The sequence below is a fragment of the Lactuca saligna genome, chromosome 6, assembly GCF_052625555.1.
Source record: "Lactuca saligna cultivar CGN05327 chromosome 6, ASM5262555v1, whole genome shotgun sequence".
In the NCBI taxonomy this organism is placed as follows: domain Eukaryota; kingdom Viridiplantae; phylum Streptophyta; class Magnoliopsida; order Asterales; family Asteraceae; genus Lactuca; species Lactuca saligna.
This window is the reverse complement of record NC_136422.1, coordinates 37,520,354-37,529,483: the sequence shown is the minus strand read 5'-3', so window position 1 is coordinate 37,529,483 and position 9,130 is coordinate 37,520,354. Positions and strand designations below refer to the sequence as shown.

General features: G+C 27.3%; 1 protein-coding gene across 2 annotated transcripts; it reads right to left on the bottom strand.

Annotated features, from left to right (window-relative positions):
• Positions 1-724: 724 nt before the first annotated feature.
• On the bottom strand, positions 725-7,789 carry LOC145001913 (alpha/beta-Hydrolases superfamily protein). 2 transcript variants are annotated; one of them, XM_078961240.1, is made up of 14 exons: positions 7,596-7,789; positions 7,365-7,508; positions 7,182-7,255; positions 6,938-7,009; positions 6,779-6,807; positions 5,415-5,465; positions 5,154-5,204; positions 4,979-5,038; positions 4,804-4,886; positions 3,316-3,463; positions 2,748-2,798; positions 2,520-2,624; positions 1,251-1,389; positions 725-1,023 (listed from the first exon to the last, which is right to left on the bottom strand). In XM_078961240.1, exons 1-13 carry the CDS (start codon positions 7,670-7,672, stop codon positions 1,255-1,257), a joined length of 1,080 nt encoding a protein of 359 aa, XP_078817366.1. In that variant the 5' UTR covers positions 7,673-7,789; the 3' UTR covers positions 725-1,023; positions 1,251-1,254. The 2 variants fall into 2 exon arrangements, with proteins under 2 accessions (XP_078817366.1, XP_078817367.1); XM_078961241.1 differs by lacking the exon at positions 2,748-2,798.
• Between the last annotated feature and the right edge of the window lie 1,341 nt (positions 7,790-9,130).

The window sequence follows — 9,130 nt, the reverse complement described above, 5'->3', positions numbered from 1 at the left end:
TTATTGTTTTTTTTTAATATATTTTCAGGGTTTTGTTTTTTTTTTTTTTTTTATTTCATAGATTTATTCATCAACAAATGTTGCTACAATTTAACAAAAATAAATAATTTGCTAAAACATAATACAAGAGAAGGTTTGTTCACATTTAGTCATTGAACTTTTTAGAGGGAAACGAACTTTTGATTTTGTTCATATTTAGTCACTAAACTTTTTTTCGTTATCTGTTTGTCATTGAACTATTGAAACTGTTCACATTTTACCCTTATGACCGGCAACAACCGGTCATAAGGGTAAATTGTGAACAGTTTCAATAGTTCAATGGCAAATAGATAACGAAAAAAAGTTTAGTGATTAAATGTGATAAAAATCAAAACTTTGTTACCCTTTCAAGTCATTATCCCTTCAAATAAAGATGCAAACTTTGACCTTTTTTCGAATATTGAAGATGTACAACTTCTTATGCATATGATACAAGTTGTTAGCATGGTCATTCAATACTCATCATCATATATATATATTTCTACCAAATTCTGAATCCAAATTAATACATACTTCATACGACACAAATCTTTTCAAATAAAGATGCAAACTTTGACCTTTTTTCGAATATTGAAGATGTACAACTTCTTATGCATATGATACAACTTGTTAGCATGGTCATTCAATACTCATCATCATATATATATTTCTACCAAATTCTGAATCCAAATTAATACATACTTCATACGACACAAATCTTTTCAAATAAAGATGCAAACTTTGACCTTTTTTCGAATATTGAAGATGTACAACTTCTTATGCATATGATACAACTTGTTACTTGTTAGCATGTTCATTCAATACTCATCCTCATATATATATATTTCTACCAAATTCTGAATTCAAATTAATACATACTTCATACCCACAAATGTTTTCAACTAAAAACGCAAACTTTAGACTTATTCTTGAATCTCAAAGACGTACAACTTCTTATGCATAACGTACAACTTGTTAATGATGGAAATGGGAATTCCATGGATCCTGTTAACATATAGGGTAGAGTGTGAGTTTATGAAGGGTATAATAGGGTACACACTTTGCGTCGCTTTTTAATTAAAGAGAAAGGATCGTACAAATTAATTCAAAAGATTCACGTGAGCTAAGCCTAATAATGCTATATATAGATTGTACTCTACTTCTATCTACGTGCAATAATGACTTGTACAATGAAAGCTGACGTCATGAAAGAAAGCAGATTGGGTAAATACCTGTTCAAATTAGGGTTTTCTTTATCAAGGTTGCCACGTGGCGAGCCACCCATACTGAACCAACCATGGTGCAGGAAAAAGCATGCGTGTGACCTTCTTTTTCTACTTCTATAATCGCATTCGGGACCTGCTTCACGACCTGAGATCACAAAGTTTACTAGAAATTGAGGTGGGACCCACAAAATGAAATATGAATTATGTAAGAAAATTTGTGAAAAAAGTTTTTTTTTTTGTTATTTTATATGTAAACACAAGGTATTGAAGGTATAATTTCAACACTATTTTGTATATTATTTAATTATAACTAGTAGGTGATCCCAACTTCACCGAAGATTATTATTATTATTATTTCAAAATAGACCAAAGTGTCAAGTTCATAATACAATAAAACTTAAGGTGGCAAACATAAAATATAAGGGACCAAAAGTGTCAACATCTTAAAACTTTAGATGCGAAATTATGAAACATAAAAAGTTTGTCGAAGATGATTTTTTTTTTTCAAAATGGACCAAAAGTGTCGACTTCTTAAAATAAAACTCAAGGTGGTAAATATAAAATACAATGGACCAAAAGTGTCAACTTCTTAAAACTTTTGTGGCGAAATTATAAAATATAAAAAGTTCGCTGAAGACGTTTTTTTTTCAAAATGGACCAATAATGTCAATTTCTTAAAACTTTTGTGGCTAAACTATGAAACATAAAAGGTTTATGTTGCTAACCATTTTCAAAATGGACCAAAAGTGTCAACTTCTTAAAACTTTTGTGGCTAAACTTTGAAACATAAAAGGTTCCTGATCCTAACTCCGTTATATATATATATATATATATATATATATATATATATATATATATATATATATATATATATATATATATATATATATATATATATATTAGTTATAATTATAAAATTTGTAAAAAGTAACATAATAGGAAGCTCATGTAAACCCACATAAATTTATAGTAAGAAAAAATAAACTTTTGGAGTTATTTTCAGAAGATAAAATTATAATTTAATGAAAATCATGAAATTCTAATTAAAGATTTTCATTAAAATTAATAAATAAAAATGGGTTGTATTACAACATTTTGTACATGGAATGAAAAAATCAAGAAAATGAAAGGAATCGAATTCCTTCAAAAATGATTCAATTCCATTCCATCACATAAAACAAGGATGGAATGAGTTATTCCATTTATTTTCTGATTCCATGATACCAAACATTTTCTTTAAGTATATGCATGCATGGATAACATCAAATATTTGACCTCATCATGCATGTGCAATGGAGCCCAATGATCATCATCACCATACAAGAATGCAATCCGATTTCTTTTTTCTCTCATAAAATCCCAATCGGGTACCTTTACAAGCTACACATTAAAAAAAAAAAGAAAAAGATTTAAAGTAATTAATAAACACAAATTATTTTTCAATGCCGACTAAAATATGATATATAATGAGTAATTATTTTTATTTTGTAAAAGATTGTATACCTCTTCGAATTCGGTCATGGTCAAATAAAGTACATTTCGCATCGTATGATACTGAAACAAAAATAATAATAATAATAATAATAAACATTTAATACAAGACTAGATATATATATTCATTTAAGTGATTTAACAAATATATAATAAGCAAGATTCTATCTTTTGGGATGAAAAAATGGATTCAGAAAGGACTAAATGGACCACTCTAGTAAAACAGAGTAGGCCCCATATTAATTGACACAATAATTGAGAAATCGTATGAATAATTTTAGGTGTTCGCAGATGATAGAAAGATCGATACTAAAAACCATAAAGTTGTTTACAAGTTACATGTTGTATATTTGCTTATTATTTGTACAAAAATGTAAGTACATTGTTGTAAAAAGTAAAGAAATGTAAGCAAATTGCTAGTATGGGTAAAGAATAAAATACAATTTACAAGTTTCAAGTTACATATTGCGATTATTGGTAAAAAAAATGCCAAATAAACTATAAATCCATATGTTTTCATTTTCCGTTGTGTAATGTGGTCAAAAAATAAATTTTATGTTACATAAGTAATTAGTTTCACCTTAAGAACACGTGTACAAAGAGCATCAAGAGCAGAAGTTGACCATGATTTTCCCAATGAGATTTTTGCAATAAATCTTGATGCCCAAATTGGTAGAAACCCGAATAATGCCACAATAGCACTTATCACATTAGATGTAAATTGGGACCTGTAATATTTTTAATAATTTATCCCATAAAATAATATTGAATTAAGATTATGAAATAATAAAAACCGAAAATCGGTTTGATGTTGAGATGCATCAAGTAGTATCGCACTTACGTAGTGTTTTGATTACAAGTATATTTTAAGAGTTTATGGTATTTAATTTAATTTGATTTTTGTAAAACCTTTTATAATGATTATTTGAGATATACATATTGTATATACTTCAAACTACATGAAATATGTTTATATGCAATTTATTTAGCAATATATCTTATTTAAATAAAGTTTATTTAGATAAAATAGCATTCTTTTGTTTATTTATCAGGTTAATTTCATTTTCTTTTGAGTAAATTACACAAATGGTCCTTTAGCTTTGTAGTTTTTGCCTGAAATGGTCATTCCGAAACTTTTTTTTCCTGAGATGGTCCTTTCGGAGCAAACCTTGCACACAAATGGTTCTTACCGTTAATGTTGATTAGATTGATCCGTTAAGTTAAGAATTTTGGATAAGGACTATTTTTGCTATTTTGTGAAACTTTCTTAAGGACCATTTGTGATATTTTATACAAGGACCATTTGAAATATTACAATTTTAGTCTCTTACTTTTTTCTTTTTAAATTTTTGGTCCTCTTTTTTCACAAATGTTTTTTAAATATATAAATAATTTTTGTTGTCTAGATTTTATCTAAAATATTTAAATTAAAATACATAATTAAATATTTTTGTTTTCTATTTTTTAGATAAAAAATAGAAAATGAAAATATTTAATTATATATTGTAATTTAAATATTTTAGATAAAATCTAGACAACAAAAATTATTTATATATTCAAAAGATATATAATAACAAAGTTGTGAAAAAAAAAGCCGAAATGTAAAAAAGAAAAAGTAAGAGACTAAAACTGTAATATTTCAAATGATCCTTGTGTAAAATTTCACAAATCGTCCTTAAGCAAGTTTCACAAAATTGTAGAAATAGTCTTTATCCAAAAAAAAAAAATTCATCTTAACGGATTAATGTAAGTGACATTAACAGTAAGGACTATTTGTGTGCAAGGTTTGTTCCATAGGGACCATCTCATGGAAAAAAGTTTCTGTAAGGACCATTTCAGGGAAAAACTATAAAGCAAAAGAACCATTCGTGTAATTTACTATTTTCTTTTTTTAATTCTCCATAACATGATAATGGAATGTAATGATCAATTCCATTACCTTACTCATTTCATTCATCTATGATTCGATTCCATCATACCAAACACAAAAACCTTAATATTATATTATTTGATCAAGAAAAATAATCATCTTTAAAAGTTAAAACATTTTAAAAAAAAATAGTTTTACCTTGAAATTTTCTTTATAATCGACTGTTGTTGTGACTTTGTGTCCACTGCTAAAAATGGATAAAGGGCAAAAATATATGCAACCTGTTTTATTATACCGAAGCATTATTTTATTTTATATATATTTCCATTTTGGAAATAAATGAAGAAAGTAGGTTGATATTTCTTGTAATCACCTTTTCAGGAATTCTTTTATATATTTCCAATGACATAAACGACCCTATAGAGTGCCCAATCTGTACAAAAGATATAAAATGAGTTTAACCCATAAGTATCAAAGTTTTTATATTTATTTTATAGTACTTAATATAAGATAGAACAAAACTTAATATAAGAAGCAACAAAACACACCAGTATAAGAGGGACTTCAATACTTTGTAGTTCTTGTTGGATGAAATTTATCTGAAGTAAAAAAAAAAAAAAAAAAAAAAAAAAAGAAAAGAAAAGAGATAAATCATGTAACTATTGATTCTTTATAATTATTGAGGGGAATATGAACAGATGAACTAGAATGGAGTTTAGATTTTAAAATATGAAAAAAGAAATTATAAGAACAAATAAGGGAATATTGTTTTTTATTTGAAAATCGCCAAAAATAATTGATCATTATACCTTATGATCAATTTGTTCCTTTAGTCCAAACAACCTTCCGTGCTCCCAATCCTAAACAAATATAAATAAAATTAACACAATCTATATATTAAAAAATGTGTATATATATATATATATATATATATATATATATATATATATATATATATATATAAAGTATCATCTATATATTTTTGCTTAATATGAAGTACTTTGTCTAAACATCTTTTCTTACACAACTCTTTGTGACATGTTTATATTTCAGCTCTTGATATCATGTAATTTCCTACTCTTTTTGTATTTGCTTATTATTTGGAGAGTGTCTATTCACTATCTATATATCCGAATCAAACACTTAGGTTTTGTTTTTAAAGAGGTAAAATGTCTTCAGTTTTTTTCCATGTCTGCGGAATAAGACGTGGACCAAAAGTCTTTTTCCATGTCTTCGGTCTTTATAAAAAAGACTGTTTGTTTTTTAAAGTCCACGGCCTGGTGGTGGTGGTATTGGCGGCGACGGTGGTGTTGAGAGAGGAGGAGTTGGCAACGACGGTGGTGGTGGAAAAAGAAGTATCACATTAAGGTTAGAACTTAAAGACGTCTTCCAAAACCAAAAGTAATTTTTTTGTCTTTTTGGAAAAAAGATTTCAAAAAAACTTTGTCTTTTTGTCTTTTGAAAAATAAACAATCTTTTTTGGGCTATTTTACATAAAGAAAACGTTTTTTGTTACGTTCCGTGGAATAAAATTGTTTTTTCTTAGCCCAAACCAAAAACTGATTAAACTTTTGGGTGTGTGACGATTTCAATTGAAACCATGTATGTCTTGTCTTACTGATCGTGTTGAAGGGTTGAAGAATTGGAGTGTGATTAACTGTCAAATTGCTTAATCATTTTATTCGCTAACTGTGATTGTGTTGAAGTATGATTAACATGCTAACTATTGTTTATGTTATCTTGTTAACTCTGTTAATGCATGATTAACTGTGACATTGGTAACAGACTTGTGAAGTATGATTAATTGATTAATACTCTAACATATATAAATTCTACATAGTATTGAGTTGACTTTTGTTGCTACTTTCGAGTTTCGTAAATAAAGAATTGGGAAAGGGTATTTCAGACTTTTGGTACTAAAGGAGAAGGTGGAGAATGAGTATAAAAAGCTGGCAGTTACTAGTTTTGGGTTATTTCTTATATCTTATTATAAATTAGAAGAAACTAAAGTGCAATATAGCAGATTTTTACAAAAGAATAAACAAAAGAAGTCGTAAAATAAAGAGTACCCTATATAGTATAACAAACTTTGTGATTTTAGATAAAAAAAAAAAAATTGTATACATTGGATAGATTTAGAGCTCATAAAAGATAAACAATATATAAGGGGTACCTTTTCTGAGTGTGATATATACCCAATTCCTGCTCATAAACACAAAACACACAATAAATTACAAACTTGATCTCTAAAAAACTTTTTTAAAACAAAATGTTATAAACTATTACTACTTTTAGCAATTGAAAATCATGAAAAAGGAGCAACCATTCTTACCTGTTATGGAAGCAGTTTCTCCCATTTGCTCATAAAGAGACTCCAAAAAATCAGTGTAAAATGAAACAACACCTATAACAACAACAACAACTTATTACTACCCAAATTAAGTAATCAGAATTTCAAACTAAACATTCCCTCCATTCCAAGAAAGAAAATACACTTTTTTCTGTATTGACATTGTCTTGATTCGTGAAATTCAAATTTGCAACAGGGTTCGTATCAAATTTGATTCCAGAATTACCTGGATTTCCAGGAATAAATAGAACATGAAATCTGGGATTTGTGGCATGAATCTCCACCAATTCAGTCTTCCTACTGTTCTGCCCAAATCATGATGAAATTCGAAAGTAATCAAAAACCCAATCGAGATAACAATAGATGTATGTATGAATATAGAATGAAGAAGAGAGGTGAAATCAAATACCCGGAAACATTGCACAATCTGAAATTAGAAATAGCGTGCGATTTCTGCGAAACCAGTTGTGATTTTTCGTGACCCATTTGAACAAGTCTGGTGGGGGTGGATGGAATTGCAGTTCTGTAAGTCTGTAATGGCTGATTTATGAAACTGAATTGGAGAAAAGATGGGGTGTTTATGTGTCAGTTTCGGATGAATCTAGATCGAGAAATTAGCTATGGTTAAATCGAGAAGCACCTGTAACGAAGTGAAGGAGTGAAAGTGAGAATCCGAAGAGATGATGACAGTGTAGGCGACGACAGATGGATGAGCATGGCAGGAAAAGAACTCCGGCGGAATCACCGAAGTTCTCTACACAACCCAACTGTGCTTATTTTACTTGTACTTTCATGTACAACTTCAATGTCAATCGATAAATCAGCTCTTGTTGATAAATTAGTTTATAGTATAATTGTATTTTATAAAAAATAATTTATAAGCTAGGTTGCAATCATAAAATAATATAAATAGATAATCTAGATATATAACTAAAATAATAATAATATAATATAATTAAAAACATATTTCAAATATTTATGAAAAATCTCTATAAGTTTATAAAAAATGATATTAAAATAATTTATTAAAAGTCAACTTATAAACTATTTTTTGTGAAAGAGAATATTTTATCAATTTTTCTCGTGATAATTTAGTGGGTGTTTGAGAGTGTTTTCTAAAATGACTTATTAGTTTATTGGGTTTTTGAAAAGTCAATAAAATAAAAAAATGTTTGATAAATACTAACTTTATAAAGAAAAAACCATTGTAAAAAAAAACCATGAATTCCTTGCTTTTCTAAAAAATCAATAAACATTTTAACAATCCCAAACAGGCCCTTGATCCATTGTATTAAATTGTGTTTTCTGTTTAATATCATGATCTACATTATAAGCAAAAAAGATAAATTTTTGTTTATTTGTTCGTTAAATTCCCTCAAATTTGAATTTAATATGTTAATTTAGATTATAATCGAACGAAAGATGATTTTGAGGATATAAGCATGTTCTTAAGTTCAATAATTAATGCAAGGACAATACTTGAAACTTTGTTTTAACAATCTCATATTTGAATACCACAATTTTAACAAAAAATATGTTTACTAGTTTATAAACTTAACATTTCTTTCGACTCGTAAACACCTTGCATGAATTAAGGGGAATAGTTTGATCAAAGTTGATAAAGGAAAAAAGTATAGTGTTTATAAATATATGCAATTAAAAATTCATAAAAAGTTATGTTTTTAACATGTTTTAATTGAACTGATTCACTATAAATTGTGAAAAATAAGTAGTTTGCTTAAGTTGCAACTCATGTTTTTCCTATGTTTGGTTTATAATCATATAGAAACACTTATCTTTCTTCATCAGTTATGAAATCATTCATTTTATGTCGGTGATAATGGCCCTATATAACAAAATAGTAACTAAAGTAAGTAACTATTTTAGAGTGGGTCAGTTGCTTTGACAACAAACATTTATTTATTTATTTTTATAAATAATTATTATATTAAATATAAATATAAAATATAATAAAAATACTTCACTAAAATTATTATATTATACTCCATATATTCTGTTTCAACCAATATTTTTCTTTATTTAACAAAAATAACTATTTTTCTCTACGAACATATGAAGACAAAAGGTCTTTACGTCTTAAAGTTTATTATCACTGTTCTTCTCCTTTGTTCTTGTCCCACTGAACATCGAGTGATGAACATAATCGCAATGCAT

Coding starts and splice junctions, on each gene's coding strand:
- LOC145001913 (XM_078961240.1), bottom strand. CDS start 7,672: ATGCTCATCCATCTGTCGTCGCCTACACTGTCATCATCTCTTCGGATT. Junction 7,256..7,364: donor AGATTGTGCAATGTTTCCGG/GTATTTGATTTC, acceptor TGGGCAGAACAG/TAGGAAGACTGAATTGGTGG. Junction 3,464..4,803: donor ATTATAAAGAAAATTTCAAG/GTAAAACTATTT, acceptor AAAATATTACAG/GTCCCAATTTACATCTAATG.